We start from the raw sequence: 22832 nt of genomic DNA, 5'->3' as shown, positions 1-22832 counted from the left end.
GAAAATCTAACAATCAGTTCATACTATGAAGTAGACTAATAATCTGTAATATACTATTATTTTTTTCAAATCAAAATTCTAATTTCTATAAGGGCAATGTGAATCTGTAATTTTATGGAACATTCCCATTAAATACATCAGTATGTACATCCATGTGCAATACTGCATACAACTCTGGAGTCCTCAGCACAGGAAAGACATGGAGCTGTTGGAGAGGTCCAGAGAAGGGTGTAGTAGAAGATCAACGGCCTAGAGCACCTCTGCTCTGAAGACAGGCTGAAAGAGTTGGGGCTGTTGAGCCTGGACAAGAGAAGGCCTCTTTCAGAGGGTAGATTTAGGTTAGATATTAGGAAGAAATTATTCACCATGAGGGTAGTAAGGTGCTGCAATAGATTGCCCAGGGTGCTGTGGAAGCCCCCTCCCTGAAAGTGTTCAAGGCCAGGTTGGATGAGACCTTGTGCAGCCTGGTCTAGTGTGAGGTGTCCCTGTTCATTGCAGGGAGGTTGGAACCTGATGGTCTTGAAGGTCCCTTCCAGCCTTAACCATTCTATGGTTCTATGTACTCTACATAGTGCTTTGGCATGTGCTTAACTTCAGGTGAACAAGCAGTTTCCATGATTAGTCATGGTCAATATCTTTTAAAATGCGAATACTTACAGATCCCTTGTGTAAAAGAAGGACAACAATTATGAATATTCTAAAAAAGGCCCATTAATCTGAAAATCTTCATTGTAATAACAGTACAGTTATTCTGTATCATTAATATAAGTCTTATAAGTCTATATAATTAATATAAAAAAAGCTAGAGATGTTCTCAAAAAATAGCTTGACTATTCTATTTCCAATAAGGGAAATTATCTTGACATAGTTAATAAAAATCTTGCCTGGAACCTTAAATTTAACTTTATCATGTTGTACTTTAGTGAATTTGAAGTTTTGTGAGGGCCCATATATTCAACTAGAATATAGCCTGGACATCTGTCATCAACATCAAGTTGTTTAAAAGGAGATGGAAATGTTTTCAACATATAACATGAGCATGATCCTCTAAATAGTTCTATGCATTTAATTTTAATTAGAAATTAACTTTCCTTCTTCTTTTGATAGAACAAAAGGTATCACTGTTATATTGCACCAAGAAGTTCAGATGACAATGAATGGAAGGATCAAGTGATTAGAATTGTGTCCTGGCTCTTCACTGAACTGCAGAGTTGACTGAGACCAGAACTGCTGGAACACAGGCTATCCTTTGAGTATGTGAATGTACACCCTGACACCAATGGGAAGACACAAGTGCTGGGCTGGATCAAACTCTTCTTCCTCATATGTCTCAGCTCTACATTTGCAAAATTGCAGCAGTACTTTTTGCTCTATTGAGTTTTGCCCATGTTGTGGTCATACAGCAGGGATGATCTCTTACTCTGTCTTTACCTACTGCCTAGTACAACAGGACTCTCAGCTTCACAGGAGCTTGAAGACCATAGCTTGTTATGAATAACATCAGAGGCAACAATGCATTGCTACCTCAGTTTTGAAATGTCTGTCTCTTTGCTACAAGAACTAGGTAATTCTGTCTAGTTAGGTAGGCTGAGAAGTGGCAACAGCTAGTAAGCAGAGACTCATGGCATGGAAAGCTTCTAGAACTAGAGCTGTTGACTCAGTGGAGCCTTGAGCATTCCCAAACAAAGGACTCTCACACTCCCATAGTCAGCCTGGAAAAAGTAAAATATGTAGGTAGAACTTGAAAAATGTATGGTTTAAGCCAAAAGACTATAGAGCCAACAGCTTTGGATGAGTCCCTATACACACAGTATATATGGTAAAACCCAAAGCATTCTAAGCTGTTAGGTGTTGTAAGTAAAGAATATTTTCTAGAGATATATGATTGCACCCTGACAATGGTGCCTTGCCACTGCTGAGTACAGGGGGACAACCACCTCTCTGCTTCTGCTGATCACACTATTTCTAATACAAGCCAGGATGCCACTGGCTTTCTTGGCCACCTGGGCACACTGCTGGCTCATATTCAGCCACTTGTCAATTAGAACCCGCTGGTCCTTTTCTGCCAGACACTTTTCAGCCACACTTCCCCAAGCCTGTAGTGTTGCCTGGGGTTGTTGTGGCCCAAGCGCAGGACCCAGCACTTGGCCTTGTTGAAGCACAGGCCATTAACACTAGCCCAACGATCCAATCTATCCAAGTCTCTCTGTAGAGCCTCCCTATCCTCATGCAGATCAACACTCCTGCCTGGCTTGGTGTCATCTGCAAACTTACTGATAATACACTCTATGTCCTTATCAAGATCATCAATAAAGATGTTAAACAGAAACAGTCCCAACACTGAGCCCTGAGGAACACCACTTGTGACCAGTCCCAGCTGGATTTGACTCCATTGGTCATCACTCTCTGGGCCCAACTGTCCAGCCAGTGCTAGATCCAACAGATCATGTGCTCATCCAGGCCATGAGTAGCCAATTTTTTTGTGAGAGTTCCGTGGGGAACCATGTCAAATGCTTTTTGGAGGTCCAGAGAGACAACGTCCACAGCCTTTCCCTCATCCAATAGTTGCGTCATCAGGCCATAAAAGGAGATCAGGTTCATCTGCTTCCAACAAAGGATGGACATTTTCCCTAATTCTCCTTTTGTTGTTAATGAACTTATAGAAACATTTTTTATTATCCCTAACAGCTGTAGCTAGTTTGAGCTCTAGCTGTGCTTTGGCTCTCCTAATTTTCACCCTGCATAGGCTCACTTCATCTTTACAGACTTCATGACTGACCTGTCCCCTCTTCCAAAGGTCATAGACTCTCCTTTTGTTCCTAAGGTCCAGCTAATGGTCCCTATTTAGCCAGGCTGGTCTCACCCCGCTTTTTCTAGTACACAGGGACAGCCTGCTCCTGGGCCTTTAAAACTTCTTTCTTGAAGTATGCCCAGCCTTCCTGGACTCCTTTATCCTTCAGGGCAGCTTCCCAAGGGACTTTGTCAATCAGTCTTCTGAGCAGATCAAAGTTTGCCCTCCGGAAGTCTAAGGTAGCAGCTTTACTAACCCCTCGCCTTGTTTCTCCAAGGATCAAAAACTCAATAATCTCATGATCTCTGTACCCTAGATGGCCTCCAACTTTTACTTCCCCCACAAGATCTTCCCTGTTCACCAGAAGCAGGTCCAGCAGGGCACCTTTCCCTGATCAGCTCACTTATCAGCTGTGTGAGGAAGTTATCTTCCACACGTTCCAGGAACTTCTTGGAATGTTCCCTCTCTGCTGTGTTGTATTCCCAGCAGACGTCTGGGAGGTTAAAGTCCCCCACAAGAACAACAGCAAATGACTGGGAGATTACTCCTAACTGCTCATAGAAAGCTTCATCCATCACACTGCTTTGGTTGGGAGGTCTATAGCAGACTCCCACAGCAATATCAGCTTTATTGGCCCTTAACCTAATCCAAACACTCTCAACCTCATCATGACTATACTTGATTTCCAGGCTCTCATAGCATTCTCTAACATACAGAGCCACTCCACCTCTTCTCCTTCCCTTTCTCTCTCTCCTGAAGACCTTATAACCATCGATTGTGGCACTCCAGATGTGTGATGCATCCCATCACATTTCTGTGATAGTCAGTATGTCACGGTTTTCCTGCTGTATCATGGCTTAGGCTCCCCGTTTCTTGCTCATACTGTGTGCATTGGTATGGATGCACTGCAGATGAGCTAATGATTCCAACAACTTTTTTCCACTGTGGGGCCCATTTCCTACCAGACCCTTCTCAGGTGCTTCTATGATTTCTAAACATCTATCTTCTCTCTCAAATGAAACAACAGAGTGAGAATCCTCCCTAGTCCACCATCCTTCAAGCCCCAGTATGTTTCTCTTGGACTTGTCCTTAACAGGCCCAGTTATCTCCCCTTCCCCCTTCATATCTAGTTTAAAGCCCTGCCAATTAGCCCTGCTAACTCCTGCCCCAAAAGACTTTTGCCCCTCTGAGACAGGTGCATCCCACCTGCCACCAGCAGACCAGGTCTCTCATATAGCAGCCCATTGAGTCTGTTTTGCCCAGGACCTTAATCAGTGAAGAACCCTCCTTGTCCTTTGTCTCAACCCATGAGTTTTGTCCTCCTCATCCCCGTGTGTATGTGTATGTGTGGGGAGTTGAGTGAGCAGCCATGGGGTTGTTCCTTTGTTGTCATGTTTGGCCCAAACCACAACAGTAATGGCGAGACAGGCAGGAGAGAGACAAGGAACCATGACAGCTACACAAACCAGATTAGGCATGATAGAAAAAGAAATACTAGGTTTTTTGTTGAGTTTGATCCAGGCTCATGCTTACAGCAGCAGCTTCTTACAAAGGGGTTGTTCAGTATTTTATATGAGATACAAGGATAACTGGTAGCTCCCTTTCAAAAATGAACATAGGAAACAGTTGAGGGACAGAATAAAATAATGCAAAGTTAAAAGTAATACAGGAAGGTCTGAGGAATACGAGATAAATTGCATGAATGGCATTTGTATGTGACAGATGGCAGAAACTGAATGAGGACTGTTGGGAGGAACACAGTTTGGCAATTACAGTGGAGCAGATTAATACCTCTTGCCCTAAATCTACATTAAAATAAAGCAAACCATAAGAAAGACTAATTAATGAAATAACTTGCACATCTATCTATGAAGCATTCTCACATGGTTCTTCTGCAAAAAGCAGAGGGACCGTGTAACATACTGCTGCACATGACAGAGCTGCTTTATGTCAAATGTTCCCTGGCTCTTTACACACTGATACTGTTCGTGATGGACTGTCTCATCAGCCAACACCTTTTCTTAGCCCTAACTTTATGCCATATGGAAAATATTAAAAAACAACTGTTTCTGAAGACAAAATAAGCAAGCTTACAGACACCAGAAGACAGAGAAAGAAAAAGCTCAACAGGTGATAAAGATGTGCAAGAACACTACTGTTTGTAATCTAAATTGCCATCCAAAATGAAGCATTTAAAAAAAAAAAAAAGATAGTTGAAAATGCATTTAGATGGTACAGACAAAACATATAAGAAGCCTGACTTCACAACCTGTAAGATCAATATTTGTGGATGTGTGATTTTGTTCCACAGCATAACAAGACTCTCCTAAAATCTAATGACGCCTTTCCTGAAATGATCATTGCAGCAGTTGTCACTGGACTGAATGGACAAAGAAAGCAGATTCATGAATGAAACTGTTCAGATAACAGTGAGTAGACTTAAGGAATTCTCTAACAAGTCAAAGTTTTATGCTGAGACCTCCTTTATAAGGAGATCATATACCTTTTATGCAGAAGGTAAAAGCAGATTATCTCTCAAAAACAGGCATACAAGATTTAGTTTTATAGTTGGGGGAAGAGAGAGCAGTTGAAATTAATTATCTTACATCTATATGGTACTGTGGCTGAGCTTGGGATACTCCCAATGCCTTGCCATCTTGGAACATAGTAAGACAGTGCAAGAAGTGTGTTCCAAGGGCATATCCAGATCAAATATTTCCTTTTTACTTTCCGCTTTGAGATTCTGTAAGTGTGACTGATAATCTATTCACTCTTCTGCAGTAAAAGATCACAGAATTAGAGAATTGTTACAGTTGGAAAAGACCTCTAATATTACCAAGTCAAACAGTTCACCCAGGAAAAAAACCCAAACAATCAAACAAAACCCATAAAACAACACCCCACTCCTCCATCCCACAACAAACAATAATGCCCACTATGCCCACTAGAGTATGTGCCACTTCTACAGGTTTTTCGAATACCTCTAGGGATGGTGACTCCATTACCTCCCTGGGCAGACCATTCCAGAGCCTGGCTATTCTTTTGGTCAATAAAGTCTTCCTAATATCTCATTTAAACCTCCCCTGGTACAGGCCAGGCTCAGGCCATTTCCTCTTGTCCTATCATAATTCACTCTGGAGGGCCTGCGCCCACCTCACTGCAGCCTTCTTTCAGGCAGTTGTAGACAGGAATGAGGTCTCCCCTTAGCCTGCTCTTGCTGCAGAGACACTCAATATGTCCCAACCATGACTTTGAGCTCATACTCATCACAAACAAAGCCATAAAATACCTGTGGCAGGGCATGGTGATCTTGTTTCAACACAAGGGTGTACTAACTTGGTGAAACTTGTGACCTGGAGATTTGTGTAGAGGAATACAGTCTATCTAGATATATAGGATTCTAAATAAGAAATATGATCTACCATACGAAGGCAGTATAGTATAAGTTATTGAAATAAATATTTACAATTGCACTGCCCGTGCAGGGGGGTTGGAACTAGATGATCTTTATGGTCTCTTCCAACTCAAACCATTCTGTGATTCTATGATCATTCTCCTCAAGTGTACAAAAAGAATGATGAAACAAAACCAGACTGAAATTACTGTTTACTGACTACTTCTGCATTATCTGTCTTGAGGTGTATGCCTTCAGACCGTTCAGAAAGCCTGACTAGATTATGTTGTTCAATGTTTTGGTTTATTAAACCAGCTAAACCAATTGTTGACTAGAAAAGGTGTACATAAGTAACCATTTGAGAGGCTATGGAGAGTGCTACATGTTACCAAAAGTGCCTGTAGCAGAAACACATCAAGCTTGGAAGTTCTAATTTTCAGATGTTCTCTCTCTTAAGCTAACCAAGATCTTGAACTGTATTAAATTCTAGACATACGTCCTAAATTATAAGCGTACTGGGTTGTTTTGGTTCAAGAAACATCACTGGAATAATTTATTTAAATATATTAGAAGGAAATTTTCCTTCTCTTGGGCAAGGCTTCTCAGCTTCTTCTTCATGCTGTGGACAACATTCCCTTGTCTTCTGAGACATTTGTTACTGTCTCAGTTGCCTTTTCAGCAGACTGCCTCCTTTACCCACCACAACTGCATGTTCCAACAGTCACTTCCACATCAAAGACATTTTAGGGAAGTGTTTTTTATATTTTTAACTTCTGTTAATGCAGTTTGGCAGCTGGAAAACAGAGAGAAGAGCTAACACTATGAAACCATCCAGCTCTCTCTATATGCCATCAATGAAAGCTCTGGGAAGTGTCAGTGGTTCACAGATCACGTTTTGGGAACTTCTGTAATGGGGATCTAAGTTCACTGCCACAGTGTATTTCAAGTTTTGGACTTGTCAGTCAATAGTAATGCCTTCATCACCATTCATGAGGACAAGGTTTTAGCCTAAGTTTCCATCAGACTCCTGGATGAAGACTTTTTAAATTGGAATCCTGAAGCACTCTTTTTTTTTCTTTCTCTCCCATGTGCTATCTTAGGAAGTCTTAAAGCAGTTGTAATTAATGACTATCAAGCAATAAACTTTATCAATGAAATACTATCAGTTTAATTAATATACCATTGTCTTTGATACAGTGGCATTAGTAGACATAACATTTCAGAAACTTGCAGGAAACAAGGTACTTCTCCTGTAACAGCCTGCCTGGGAGCCACATTGACTTTCCTTTTTGCCTCTCTTTCCATTAGTCATGCTGCCTGCTGTCTGCAGCTTTGAGGTTTAGGCCTCCTTGCTCTAACGAGAAGAGCCACTTTGCAGAACACATGATGTTCTTCATCTGTGCCACTTAAATCTCTTCAGATGGGCAATTTCCTTCACACTAAGGGTCTGGAGGGAGAAGAGATACATATACAGGGAAGGAAGTAATTTCCCCTTTTCTCGATTGCAGCCCTAGAGGTGGATGAAAGCATCATAGTTTCCCCTGCTGCCCTCCATCCTCTTGCACCTCTGCTTCATGGCCTGATTCTCACCTAAAATATGACCATCTTGCAATTAATGGAATGGACTTCTTGTCCAAGATTGTTTTAAAGTAGCTATGCTCTGGTAGCAAGGTCACCACAGTACTATGAATTATCACACAGACTAATTAAAAAATTATTCACCCAATTTCTCAGACTACTTTTGTAACAGAATGCACACAAATACTGGCCCACATGAGTGTGCCTCTTTTTTTTTTTTTTTCTTAACCAGTCAGTATTTCTTTTCCATGCCAGAACTGATGGGTGATTATCATCTACCACGCACTCTCAACTCCAGTGATGCTGCTGCCTATAAATCACAGTGATATATCCACCTACAAAGTTATTTGCAAGCATTATTTAAATATTTGTGTGCTGTTGCCAGCAATACAGACAATTTCATAAAGTCAGGGTAGCACTATCCTCATAAGCAGTTCCTGTAAAGCTTTGGTGAAATATGTCAACCTATTTGGCTCTGCTTGTCACAGACTCAAAATCTTGATCATGTAATTAAACTGTTGCTTCTTCCCTCACCATTTCATGCATGCTGGCCATATTTGATTACCAATTTGATTTTGGAGGCTGCAGGAGGCAAGGGAAGAACAGGTTCTGCAAAACTGTTAGTGAGATAAGAGGTTGAAGAAAACTCCTTAAACTCGATGCTACTCTGGGTAAAGTTAAACCAATCCATATATTGTTTGCCTGCAAGACCTGAATAGGCAAGTGGTCTGAAGTTTGCCCTTTGGTTTTGCCACTGCTTTGCTCTTCCCAGCCAATACTGCTGTGCCATGAAGAGGCTGCAAGTCCCTGAAGTCTGAGAAAGTGCATGTGTGAGGCAGTGCATGCCTGCAGACAAGTTTGGGTCACAAGTTATTTGAAAATATTTATTTATTGTTATTTTTCATAATAGTAGTAGTTTTAAATTGCTCCGGGCAACATACTGGACTGTGATCACCCACACTTGTGAATTTGTGTTGGTTTTGATATGGATTCCTCAAAATCCTTTAAACAATGCCAGGGACTGAAAAGTCCTGGCCCAGGTATCTTGGCCCTTGATAACACCACCAGCCTGGCTGTGCCAATCTCCTACCTTGTGCAGCAGCCGAGTTCTACTCACTTGTACCATCTGTGCTCACTTCACATGAGTTAAAAGGAGTCCTGGGAGGAGTGACAAAGATCTGCTGAGTCTGTGGTACTGCCAACACGGGGAGTCAGATTGGGCTCTCGTTTGGCTATTTTGTACTTCTGGAGTGATTTTAGTAATGCCTAGATCCAAGTATGCCTGGTATTGAATGTCTCAGACTTACGGGCAGGTTGAAGATCAGTTTTCCAGCTTCATCAGTGATCACATCTCTCTTAAATCTGGAAAAAAAAAAATTATGCCTGGTGATAAGATATAAGAAGCCTACCTTGGAGGGCAGGGATCCAGGCTACAGGCTTTCAGCAGCTGTGGAGGACGGCGGCTGGTTACACACAGCATCTCGTCCACAGTCTCTCTGGTTTGTTTGTTCAGGCAGGTCACCACAGCCTCCTGGACACCTGCACACAACAATGCATGGTCACAGCCAGGTTTCTGTACCTGGAGGGGCAGCTGAGTGCAGGGGAGGGACCAGCAGGGCAGTGCTGGGGCTGCTGTGTGTGGCAAAGGGCTGACCACATCCAAGTATTCTCTCTGATGGTCTTTGAGGAGTACAGTATGGATATCTGCTAAGGGACAATATTTCTTGGCATAATGAATCTGATGGAGTAGGGAAAATCTCAGTTCTTTTTCTCACTTCTGTTGGGAAAAGCGTTCATCTGTAACTCTTAAATTTTTCCAGACACAGTCATACATGCCTTGCTGCCCTTTTTATATCCTGCTCCCAAGCCAACAGGGAGATGAACTCATAGAAACACTGCATGGGATGCTGAGCTTGTACTTGCCCTTGCTTTCAGTCTCACTAGGTATCTTGATTGCAGTGAAAAGTCCCTAGCTTCAGTCACCACTTACCTTCCCTGGACAGAGTATTTTTGAGTGCTCTCTAGTGGCTGTCCCTTTCACTATAAGTGCAATGAGGCTCTTTATTTGTCAGTCAAGCAAGCTAAGGTGTGAAGATGGTCTTGACTTTGGCATGCTGTATCTTAAGCAGCAGTAGGATTGCTATATGTGAAAAAGCAAAGTAAAACAAGATCAGACAATTCAGCAGCTGTCAGTTACTTTGCTGCATCTGCAGACCTGCACCTAAACTGAAGATGCAAGTATGGAGATGTGTCTGAGAGGTGAGACAGAACCAAGGGCAGTTGTGGGCACTAAGAGAAAAGCTGGAAGATATGGTGATTATGTTCTGACTCACAAAATACTTGGTGATACCAGATTTTCTCCAACATAACAGTTACTCTGTCTCACTTATCCTGACTAAGGTAGGAACAGTGCAGGGTTTTTTTTCAGTCACAAGATCAGGAAGCTAGAAAATCAGGGATTTCAACACTGCATGCCATAGGAAAGAGTACTTAATGAGGATCTACTTCTTCCCAAGGGGTCTGAGGACAGTAACTGGCCTGAACTTCCTAAAAATCTAATCCATAGTGGTTCAAAGCAAAGTGGAAATATGCTTTTTATGTTCCTCCCTGCTTCCTGAGTTAGGAAAAGATTAGCTGAACTGACAAAAATTGCATCATCTTCTCAAAACAAACAATTAGTTTTCCAAAATATTTCACAATCTTGTGGATGCACCAGTATTTAAATGAAAAATAATGAATGAAGACCTTGAACAGCTCCAAGAGCAGTGTAGGAGAACTGAAAATACCTTTTGGTATTTCTGATGCCAGAACCCATGTCGTTAGGCAAACAATGATATAATATTACTCAACAGGACTAAATGTGGCTCCCATGCTCCTGAAATTATTCAGAGAGTCATTCCCCTTATTCTCCTTATAGGCTGAGGAAAGGCCCATAGCAAAGAGGCATTCAGTTTACTGCCTCCTGTGTGTGCAAGCCTATTCAGGGCATGGCTATGACTCAAGGATACGGTGTCTTCACTGTACTCTAGGTGCTGAAGAGAAGAAAGAAACATGTCAGTTTTGGACAGGGACATCAACATGGAAAATTTCAAAGTCCCTGAATTCAGCCAACATAATTGTGGCTTTTTTTCCTTTACAAGGCGGCCCCATATTTTCAAGCTGTTTTGCTATTCAAGCAGTCTCCCAAAAGACTCTAAAAAATATAAAAAAGGACAACCCGTTATAAGAATAGAATGAATGCTAGTGATTTATTTCCAGGAAAGAAAACCAATGAAATTTATATACATAATATGTTCTCTATCTGTCATGTTCAGTATCTTTCCAAATCAATAATTTTTCTGCTGAGCAAGTTAGCATGTTGTGTACAGCAAACAGAGGCATATGGATTCCCCAAGACAGACTGTTCCTGGCTGCAGAACAGAGGTGACACTCTACCTGATGGGAAAAGGCACTATGTTCAACTTACTGGTCTCTGCATTGCATTGATCACTTGTACAGGCCTGACATCTAAACCAATCTGATGAAGCCAGGAGAGAAGGACTGCTAATCCGGAGGTAAGGAAACATCAAAAGTACTCTTCTTAACTCTGTGGAAAGAAGCCACCAAGTCCTGCCACCTGCTGATGGCATCATTCTCTTTCCAGGGCTACAGCTCGCTCACCATCTGCATGTTTTGGATTAAAATTGTCTCATCTGAAAGTACTTCCAGAGCTTCATTTTCTCCTCTCTGAAGTGTGTACTAATGGGCTCTTGACCAGTGACTATCAATTACAATAAAGTAGTTTTGCATTTTCTGTTTCAGTGCTGACTACCCCAAAGCGACTGACTGTGAGGCCTCGAATTCAGCCTTTTCTCTGTTTCGTAAGCTGATGGTTTTGTTTTATCAAATTAATTTAGTCAAGCTCTGATACTACTGCTCTTCACTTTTCAGTATTCAGCCTACCCCAGACCTCCCAGTGAATTAGCTCCCAATGTTTATTCCTGCCACCTAAGTAATCTCTGATTGTATTTTCAATAATTTTATTCTCTCCTACCAGCATTCTAGTCTGTTCATTATAATTTTCTTTCAGAGATTCTTACAGTTCTTTACCTTTCAAAGATACTGGCAGGACCAGTAATCTTGCCTGACAGCACAGGTACTGAAGAAAAAGGCTCATGTTTTAATCTAACCACTCTGTGGTTGCTAGACTATGTATTGACAAATGTTCCTGGCTCTCATAGCCTCAGCCAGCAAGAAAGATAAAAAAACCTGACTTGCTCCAGCAGCAAACAAGCTCAGAGTCACTTTTTTCAGATTTGCCTTGAATCTCGCACCAAGTACACCTCAGCATGTTTTTGATTGGTCAGTGTAGCAAATGGTTATAAGCTTTAAATCAAGGATGGGTCATTGAACATTTAGAGAATATAAAGACCTTTGGTTTTCTGTCAGAATTTCTATAGTACAGGGATAATTAAAAAACATGTATGAACAGCAAGAAGTTTATTTGCCAAGTAACAGAATTCTAAACATTATTTCCTGCACAATACTACCGAAACAAAAAGCTGACTGCTTCAAAATTGCTTTCCCTGAAAAAAAGAAATTAGTTTTCAATAAGAAATAACAATATAGAAAGGTGTAAGAGCGGGACTTGAATCTAGTCAGTTTAAGCTCACTTTCAAAATACCATAAAATGAGATTTTCTGTCTTTATATCTACCAGAATAGAATAATTGTTACATGATACTTGATGACAGCTCTGGGAAATGCAGCCACTAACAGCAGACTAAATGGCTAACTAAATCCTTCTGCTTGCTGCTTCTGGGAGGTGAAAGGTTACTTCTGCATCTATCCAATTTCTTCCCTTGAGACTCCAAAACCAATAAAATTAGCTTGACCGGACTTGCACCTATGGCTAGAAAAATATCTGACTTAGCATCTGCTAATCTGGAAAATCTGGAGCCTGCATCAGACAAAAAGAAATCTTGGCTGACAATTTTTGACAATTTTTGCTGACAATTGAAAGGAATTAAATTTAAAAGGCAAAATGTCTCTCTCATATTAGTCTCTGTGAGTTTTATTTGAAAAAATACATACATAGCCACGATATTCAAAGGAATTACTTCATTTCAAAAGGATATTTCTAGAAAAAATTTGGGTTTCAGGATTCACAGTGTAAGTGTGACAAGCTGTTACTGCTTGCTAGAAGCCTCAATAGATGACAACACTCCTGTAAAGTAAGTGTTCGTCACCATTTAGCATAGACTACTCTCACATTTTTTTTTGGTAGGAAATAAAACAATATTGGCAGATGCCTGACAGCTCCCTGTGTGCTGCTCTAAGCAGTGTCTACTGTCAGTAAGCTAAAAGTAAGCACAGAAAACCTTTGCATTATTTTCTGCTAACCGTGGTTTTATAAGTTTGTAACTGATTGCTGGTCAATCTGTACAGATTACACTATTAAACATTCATGAAGTATTGAGTTGTTTCCTGTTCTATAGTACCTATTGTGTATTTATCTCTAGCAAACCTTTTTTAAATAGCCTGAAACTTTTAATGTAAAAAGACAGCAGCTGGAGAAGTCTAGGCATAATTAAAAAATAATGGAATAGACATATTTCTTGGAACAAACTAGAGAAAATGATGGGGAAAAAAGGATATCAGACAACTGTGCATTGATGGTTTATAATGTGTGAAACCTGAGACCTTGATTAACTTTGAGAAACTCCAAGTGCCAAGCCTGCTAGCTTCAGACACTCACATCACTAGTGTTTTTTTATCATATGTTTGCTTTTGTATTGGGATTGGAACTAATGTCACTAACGTAAGTAACAGGAGTTACAGAACTGTCTGAGTCCTTAGAAAATCAATAGTTTAATGCATATGCTATGGGAAGACAATTTACTTCCACATGTTCACACTTGCACAGTACAAATCAAGAGATAAAAACTTACAACACCACACAATCCTTAGCTTGTATCATGAGGCTACATTAACATTTGGCTTTTTTGCATGAGTGCCTTTTGAATGATCAACTGATAAAAGGCAAGACAAATAAGTGATAAATTGATCACTTGTGATGACATCCTTAGCACGGAGCCTGGGGATCCTTGGCTAACGTATGTTGCGGACATTTTTTTTTCCACAATTTTCATCCACACCTCTTCAAATACATTTGGACTTGATGATATTATAGTTGAACTTGATGATCATAAAGGTCTTTTCTGACCCAATTGATTCTATGATTCTAAATAGCTGTAGCAAAGCAGTATAAATATGGGTGTTAACTTCAAAGCATGAACTTAAAGATGGAAAGTAAATCCAGCACAGACACACTTTGCACTTACCTCCTCCACAGGACTCTGAACATTCTGTAAAGCCCTCATATTCCCAGTCATAGAGCTCATCAAACTCCTGCAAGCTGCCATATAGGATTTCAGTTTCCTCTGGGCTATATTCGGTTGCCTCTCCACTGCAGGGACCGCTGTAACAAGCTCTCTGAGACACAGGTTTGGGACCTTCACATTCATCAATGGGCAAGTCAGCCACAGACTGAGAGAAAGAGAGGAGCACTTGGCATTTCACAAGCCGCACTTGGCTGCCCACTCCACAGGTGACACTACAGGTGGACCAAGCCTCAGGAATAAACCTATAAGAAGAAGAGAGCAAGACAAGTTATGTCCACAACCAGCCAAGCAAGCTGTCCAGGCCAAATTCTGTTTAATTTGAAACAAATTCTTCACTTCATTTTCACTGGACCCAGCTCAGACCAGGGCACTCATCAAAGAGTTATTATGAAATACATATTAAATCCATGACATACTGTCACCTTTTGACTTGGGTTCAACAACAATGGTCTCGATCACCTCCCACTCCCACCCAGGCAGGGAAGGAGAGAGAGAAAAAGAGAGACACCTTGCTGGATTGAAAACGAAACTACACAGCTTTAATTAAACACTAATGATATAAGAAAATATATGCAATTATATACAAATATGTGCAGATATGTGCAAAAAGCCTCTTGCCTCCCCCCTATCCCCAGCAACTCCCACAGCATCTCCTGAGCTGCGAACAGTCCTGAAAAATCCCGGAGCTGCTGGAGAGAGAGCAGAGTGATGAGGGTGAGGAGAGCTCGAGCCTGGGGGTAGAGGGTGATGGATGGATGGAAGAGGGCCATGAATAGAAGAGAAGGGAAGGAGAAGCAGGAAGGAAGTTGTCTTCTGTGATCCCTGACCTTCCTCTGAGCTTACATAGATACATGGAATGGAATATCTCCAGCCAGTTTTGCTGTCTGTCTAATTCAGCCTCCTACAGGGGAGTCGTAGATCTCCCTGTAGTGTCTGTGCTGGCAGAATAAAGATGTGACCTCGAATACCCAGCAGTTAGAAAAACATTTCACTCTCATCAGCCTTAGTTAGAATGCACTGTGACTAGTTAAAAGAAAGCTTACTGAAGGAAAAAAAAATCAGTTAATGGAAAATTGGCTTCATCCTGACTCAAACCAGGACATTCCATCCCTTATTCCATACCATACATTACATATAGGCTCTATATTTTACCAGCTGTCAAATTAAGGATTCTCCCCCAAACTCAGATTACCTTGAGGTACACATTGTACTTCACCATCCTCCATCATCACACAGCAGGCATGTCCAGATCCCTGAGCAAAAGCAACACCCCGGACAGGTTTACCTTTGCCTGAAGCAGGATAGACCCAAACACTTTTACCCAGCAGGTTCCTTTCACATACCACAGGGACTTTATCCCCATCGGCAGTATGTAAAAGGTCTGACTGAGCAGCACTGGCCTGACTGATGGATTCCCTGGTATTAACTAACCAGGTGGCCTTTGCCAAATTTTGTCCCAGTTTTTGAAAGTTCCACCACCCATTGCCTTCAAGATAGCTTTCAACAGACCGCTGTACCTTTCAACTTTCCCTGAGGCTTGTGCATAGTATGGGATATGGTAGATCCACTCAATACCATGCTCTTCATCCCAGTCAGTCACAAGACTTTTTTTTAAGAGAGTCCCATTGTTTGACTCAGTTCTTTCTGGAGTACCATGTCTCCACAAGTTTTGTTTCTCAAAGCCCAGGATAGTATTCTTGTGGCATGAGGCACAGGATATGTTTCCAACCATCCTGTACTTGTTTCCACCATAGCACATAGTGCTTACCCTGGTGTCTCTGAGGTGGTGTGATATAGTCAATTTGCCAGGCCTCCCCATACCTGTACTTGGACCACCAGCCCTCTTACCACTAAGGTTTCAACTGTTTCTCCTGCTTAATTGCAGCATGTCTCACAGTTGTGGATCACCTGTGCAATAGTGTCCATGGTTAAGTCCACCCCTCGATCACAAGCCCATTTCTATGTTGCATCTCTGCCCTGATGACCTGAAGTGTCATGGGCCCATCGAGCCAGAAAGAGCTCACCCTTATATTCCCAGTCTATTTGGAACAGTTGGGCTGCCTCATCTGCTCGTTGGTTGTGTCGATGTTCCTCAGTGGCTCGACTCAGAGGTACATGTGCATCTACATGACACACTTTTACCACCAGTTTCTCTATCCAAGCTGTAATGTCTTTCCACAAGTCAGCATCCCAAATAGGTTTACCTTTTATCTGCCAGTTTTTCTGCTGCCACTGCTTTAGCCAACCCCACAAGGCATTTACTGCCATCCATGAGTCTGTGTAGAGATAGAGTCTCGGCCACCTTTCTCACTCAGCAATGTCCAAAGCCAGCTGGATGGCTTTGACCTCTGCAAACTGACTAGATTCACCTTCTCCTTCAGCTACTTGTGCAACTAGTCCTGTAGGACTCCATACGGCAGCTTTTCACTTCCAGCGGTTCCTTACAAGACGAAAGGAGCTATCGGTGAAAAGAGCAAAGTGTTCCTCAGTCTCTGGTAGATGATCATATGGTGGAGCTTCTTGAGCCTGTCTCACCACTTCTTGTGGTGGCGTTGCAAAGTGTGTGCCTTGTGGCCAGTTTGTACTTGCTTCTACAATACCTGGATGATTAGGTCTTTCTACTTGAGCTCGCTGAGTGATTAAAGCAGTCCATTTACTCCAAGTCACATCACTGGCATGATGGATAGGAGAGAGGTTACTCTGGAACATGAATCTCAGCACTGGTAATCTGGGTGCCAGGAGGAGCTGTGCTTCAGTGCCGATCACTTCTGAAGCAGCTCTAACTCCTTCATATGCTGCAAGTATCTCCTTCTAAGTTGTCGTGTAGTTGGCCTTGGAACCTCTGTAGCTCCGGCTCCAGAATCCCAAGGGTTGACCTGGAGTATCCCCTGGTACTTTCTGCCAGAGGCTCCAGTTAGGACCACTGTGCCCTGCTGCAGCGTAGAGCACATTCTTGATGTCTGGCCCTGTTCAAAGTGGTCCAAGGGCCATTGCCTATGGGGGAGTGGCAGTGAGCGGAGCAACACCTCACCCTACGTATCCACACTATATTATAAACATTCAGCAGAAGCATCCCTGCTGCAACAATGCTATTCAAATCAAAAGCTGGGAGATTCAGCTTGAAATAAAATGAAGGGGTAAAACTGAACCTGCTACTGCTATTGCCAACATGGACTGCTCTGTTCACTTTAGGAGTTGTCCTGTAACTGTACACATACAGTGCCCTCATAAAGATCAGTATCACAACCCCTAGGATCACTAGGCTGGTAATTATACAGTTGATGATGGCTACAGTTCTGTCAATGAACCATAAAACAATCACAAGAGCAGCTACACAGAGCAGAATGCTCTCAGCTGTATACCACATGCACAGCTGCGTGTTTGGAAAAAGGTCCAGCAGATACATTGCAGAAAGTTTCTGTCCAGTTTTCAATCCATCAGGAAATTCAGCAGAGCTGTTGCCCATTGCTATCTCAGGGATTCCTCCCATCAGAGATGGAATTTTGAACACTCCCAATTAATGAAAATGTATAATCTAGGCTTAAAATTGTGCCCCACTTTGGGCGCCAATAAATTGTTGTCACCATTTGCCTCGGGTTTGACAACAATGCTCTCAATCCCCTCCCACCCAGGTAGGGAAGAAGAGAGAGAAGAAGAGAGAGACTTCGCTGGATTGAAAACTGAACTACACAGCTTTAATTAAACCCTAATGATATAAGAAAATATATACAATTATATAAAATATGTTCAGATATCTGCAAAAGCCTCTTGTCTCCCCCCACTCCCAGCAACTCCCACTGCACTCTCCTGAGCTGTGAACAGTCCTGAAAAATTCCAGAGCTGCTGCTGGAGAGAGAGCAGAGTGATGAGGGTCAGGAAAGCTCGAGCCTGGGGGTTGATGGTGATGGATGGACTGAGTCCTCCCTGGACGCCAGCCATGGAGGGAAGAGAAGGGAAGAAGAAGTAGGAAGGAAGTTGTCTTCAGTGATCTCTGACCTTCCTCTGAGCTTACGTAGATATATGGAACGGAATATCTCTGGCCAGTTTTGCTGTCTGTCTAACTCAGCCTCCTATGGGGGGGTCATAGATCTCCCTGTAGTGTCTGAGCTGGCAGAGCAAAGGTGTGACCTTGAAGTCCCAGCAGTTAGAAAAACATTCCACTGTTATCAGTCTCAGTTAGAATGCACTGTGACTAGTTAAAAGAAAGCTTACTGAAGGAAAAAAAAAACACAGTAAAAGGAAAATTGGCTTCATCCTGGCTCAAACCAGGACACATGTGTAGCACCTCCTTATATCCAGGAAGACAAATGCATGCTTAGAGTACCTGAAAATGTCTCAGTGCAATGCATTCTCCAATCTCCCAAAGTGTATGATGATCCCAAAAGCTACTTTTTGGTGGTATTCAACCTGTATAACTTTTGCCTTGATTGGTATCACAGATAGGTCACGAGTAAGTATTGAACAGGCTGCTGTTATCAGCTAGTTGCAGTAATGCATGGAATAGTGGAAAAGAATTTCAACCATTGTCTCTGTATAGCAGAAGCTATTTTTATGCCTTAATCTGAAGCCATAAGAAAGAACCCATCATGCCCTTTTCTTTTTAATTATTTTTTAATTTTTTTTCCCCTAGAACATTTAATTTCCCTTCTCATTATAAAGAAATGAAATAGTGTGACATTTCTATTCTGGATTTCTCTAGCTGTTGCTCTTGTCTCACTGATTAGGAACTCTCAGATCCTCCAAATTTTTTCCTCGGAAAGTCCTTACATAAATTGATAAAACCACTTTGCAGCCATCATTACAATAAGCAAAAAAGATTGAATTACTTTTTTGTTTATTTGTTTTCCTCAACAATAGAACAATTTCTCAATTTTTTGAGTTGTCACCACTTTTTCAACATCTTAAAAAAAACCAAAAAAACAATGCTGGAAATTGGCTTAGTATTTTACGCAAAGTAGTATCAAGCAGAGGGGTCACATACATCTCCCTACCACATCACTGCCACCTTGTTTAAACATAACAAACCTTATTTTGCTGAGCTCATGTTGATTTCTGCTAATTCCTAAATCTTTCTGGAAATAATGCTTCCATGACCTGCATTACTTATGCTTAGACACCTGATGTTGGTATGAAAGCACAGTAGTAATGAACCCAGGTTCAGGGTGATTCAGATGACTTTGTCTGACTGTCTTGTCTTCTCTATTGGCCATTCTGTCAGAATTTCTGCCATGGGTAAATTCTAAGACAGTGGTTGTAGATATGCTTCAAGGGCTGGAACAGAAAAGGGAGTAGTTGGATCTGACACTGACACTGACCCCTGGAGAACCTCACAGGAACAATCCTATTGATAACACTCTATCATTAGCAGTATGTGGTATCTGTCAGGTCCTTTAAACTCAGAAAGTTGGGGGTTTTGTTTGTGTTATTTTGTTTTCTTTGTTTGTGTTTTTGTGGTTTTGTTTTGTTTTAAACTGATATTTCTGAGTGCTAATATAATGAACTGAAAGTTTTTTGTGATAGGGTCAACTGCTTGACTGAAATTTAGGTCTTTCAGCACCTAAGCATGCACATTAACTAAATTTATCAAATAAATCAGAGTTTGTTGGATGTATTTTTGATTAAAACATGGCTGCCACTGATGGTATTTCTCTCCTTTTGGTATCTATTTAGCTAGACCAAACTCAGACAGCTTTTCCCAGGGCAGAAAGCATTATAAGTATCTGTCATCTTTGATCTAGGGCTACTTGGGGCTACAGAAAAATAATTTCTCACCTTGAGAATCCTACGAACAGTCTGATAGGAAGAAAAAGGAAATTCAGTTTTGTAATCAGCATCTTTTATGCACTTCTCTTTTTCTCCCACTGCCTTTCTCTAGTTGACAAAAGGACTTTCCATTCACTTTAGGTTTAAAAAAAGAAACCAAAACTAAGAAAGGAACCTTGTGCCCCCACAGTGTGCATGTACCAAGATGTCTGATTGGAACAGCATAGCCTCTTGCAGCAGAGAGTGTGAATCTCTTTACCACTTTTTGTGGATGTTCATAGCATCTTGTTCTAAGCCTGACATCCCCTGCTTGCACTATACATATGAAGTAATAGAAAGGAAAGAAATGGATTGTATATATTATTGGAGCATTTAAAACTGTTTATAATGCACTGTAATACAAAGACCACAAGATTTCTTTCTGGAGCAAAACCTTTGAGAATTAATGGTGCAAAGTGATTCTATTTCCCTGCTCTGAGACATTTTATCTTAAAAGATCAGTCTGGTTTAAAAGATGTTATCCTTAATTTTGAAAGGACTGTAGTCTTTAATAGCACAGGTGAGCCAGTCATCTTGTTTTCTCTACAACTGGGCAACTACTATATAATATTTTGACATGGAAAATCTCCTGTCACAGATTAAACAATCCACATCTCCCACTACAACTTAGATATTTTGATTAGTTTAAAAGTATAGCTTCTTGACCTGACATGCTAAATGATAGAAAACTAAATCAGGTTACCAAAAAAACCTGCCAAACAAACAAACAAACAAACACACCCAACAAAAAACAACTTATATTTTTAACTTTGTGAATGCTTGTGTAACTTTGATTTGTTGAAGAGCTGCTGTGTTGCAAACCAAAAGGGATTAATTATATTTTGTCAGGCACTAAAATTACTCTTTTATAAAAAGAGAGATACTTTATATACTAAGAATATTTACCCACAATGTATATCACACATACAAACACAGGAACAAAAGATAGAGGACGCAAAAGGGAAGTAACATTATTAAAGCAGACTGGATCCTTTTTGAAAGGATGCCTGATCTATAAATGCCACATATTATATTATTTTACTCCAGTCAGCAACTTGGAATGAAAACATTGGAATACCCTCAGGAAATTATATTTTATTTAGCTTTCTAGGGCAAATTTCTACATTTTAAGTAATGAAATTGGAAGTGTAATTTAATTCTAATATAAATGTTAGATGGTAAATAGGGAACCAACAGAATGAAAAGAGTTGAAAAGAGAAAAATGTGTGGAAAAGTCAAAAAAAACCCTGCAAACAAAATCTCCATATAGAACTCATCATTAGATACTGAACATTTATGTAATGTGAATGTATAATATAAATATACAATGGTTCTGAATTTTCCATAATCCTAACACCAGGAAATTACAAAAGCTTTCAAATAGCTTTGTGTGGTCATTAATGATAAATGTTGCCAAATGGTGAGCACAAAATGCAAAATGTATGTGAATAGCAAGCAATGAGTTCCATGGGTTTAAAATTATTTGTTCTGCATATAGTGTACCTCTCATTGCACAGTATTGTGTTTTTCTGTATACTTACATCTGGGTCTTCTTTGAAAATAGGAGTAGTGGAATAGATTTACTAAGAAGTATGTTTTTTAGAAAACAGGAAATTACAGAGCTGTTTCAGATGTCCTTGCATTTTGTTTAATTAAATCCCACTATAATAATAGCCCTATAATAACAAAACTAACTAAGACAAAGGCAATAACTAGTTCTAGTAATGTGGCAGCAGTAGCTGTCTGCCAGAACACTATTGTGCTAATAGCTGTACCAATGAAAAATAAAGAGGTGCCTCTTGCCTGAAAGAGATTATACTGAGTATTTCATTGCTCTTAGCACACTTCTCAGAGATTAGGACATTGCCATTGCATAAAATATCACCTTCTCTTATTCCTCTGCACAGCAGGCATGACAATGCTTCTTTCCTTAAGGAAAAATAAAATACAGCAGTATGGACTGAGAGCTCTGAAGAATATTTTAAAGGAGAGTATTTTGCTGGTATTTTAGAAAGATCACTACTAGGTAGAGAAGTGAAAGCTGGAAGGAGGGAAAATCATGACCTTGCTTTGTTATGACTGACTTAACTGTTCCTGCAACTGCTCAGCCTCTGGAGCACTGCCTACATTACAGCACCCAGCCGTGGGATGGCTGAAGAGACTCTCTGCCTGTCACCCCCCAAAAATGGACATCTCTTTGAGCAGCAGTGCTCTCAAGCTGGAAAAGGAAAAAGGTTGCAATGAAAAGTAGAAAACTCTCCAAAGAAAACTGGGGGTTAAAAACAGATGGTGCTTGCACACAAATGCCTGTACTTGTTTTCTTGACCTGTGGGTATTTTTATGGCGAGAAACAGGCAACCTTTTCCCATAATATGAACTTCTGCAAAACAGTGAGTTCTAGATTTAGAAGAGGCATTGTATTTCTCAGTGTTTGTGTTAGCTATTGGGGTTTCACAATTTGCACAAGATTGTGTTCAGCTAATGAGATTATTGTATGATTTGCCATAGGCAAAAGCTTACCCTGGGCTGCATAATGTGTTTTAGGAATTAGGGGAAAGAAATGTAAACCCACTGATACCAATGGACTTCTGCAGGAGGCATTCAGGTGTGGTGCTGAGCTGGTTTCAGCCCATTACTTTTTAAGTGTGGTACAATCACTGAAAATATATTTTAAGGAAATTTCAATATGACAGCAAAAGCAGCTTACTGGTTTTGTATATAAAGCACTTAATAGAAAATATTGGTCAGACTGTGACAAGTCCAGCCTTCAGGCTGCACATCCAACTGGCCTGCAAGTACAAGTGAATGGCAGTTGTCCACAGAATTTCATCCGCACATAAACACTGCATAGACAATACTTGCCCAGCTCAATTTTGCAAGGACTA

The 22832-nt window shown here is 40.9% G+C and overlaps 1 protein-coding gene across 1 annotated transcript in view; it reads right to left on the bottom strand.

The window, feature by feature from the left end:
* ADAMTSL1 (ADAMTS like 1) overlaps positions 1–22832 on the bottom strand; it is a 327073-nt gene that overhangs the window by 66212 nt on the left and 238029 nt on the right. The window contains exons 15-16 of the mRNA XM_051643555.1: positions 14086–14387; positions 9173–9302 (exon numbers count right to left, since the gene is read on the bottom strand). Coding sequence (XP_051499515.1) covers positions 9173–9302; positions 14086–14387 — 432 coding nt within the window. The remainder of the gene's footprint in view (positions 1–9172; positions 9303–14085; positions 14388–22832) is intronic.

This window comes from Apus apus, chromosome Z (assembly GCF_020740795.1).
Source record: "Apus apus isolate bApuApu2 chromosome Z, bApuApu2.pri.cur, whole genome shotgun sequence".
NCBI classification, from domain to species: Eukaryota; Metazoa; Chordata; class Aves; order Apodiformes; family Apodidae; genus Apus; species Apus apus.
This window is presented reverse-complemented; position numbering and strand designations above follow the sequence as displayed.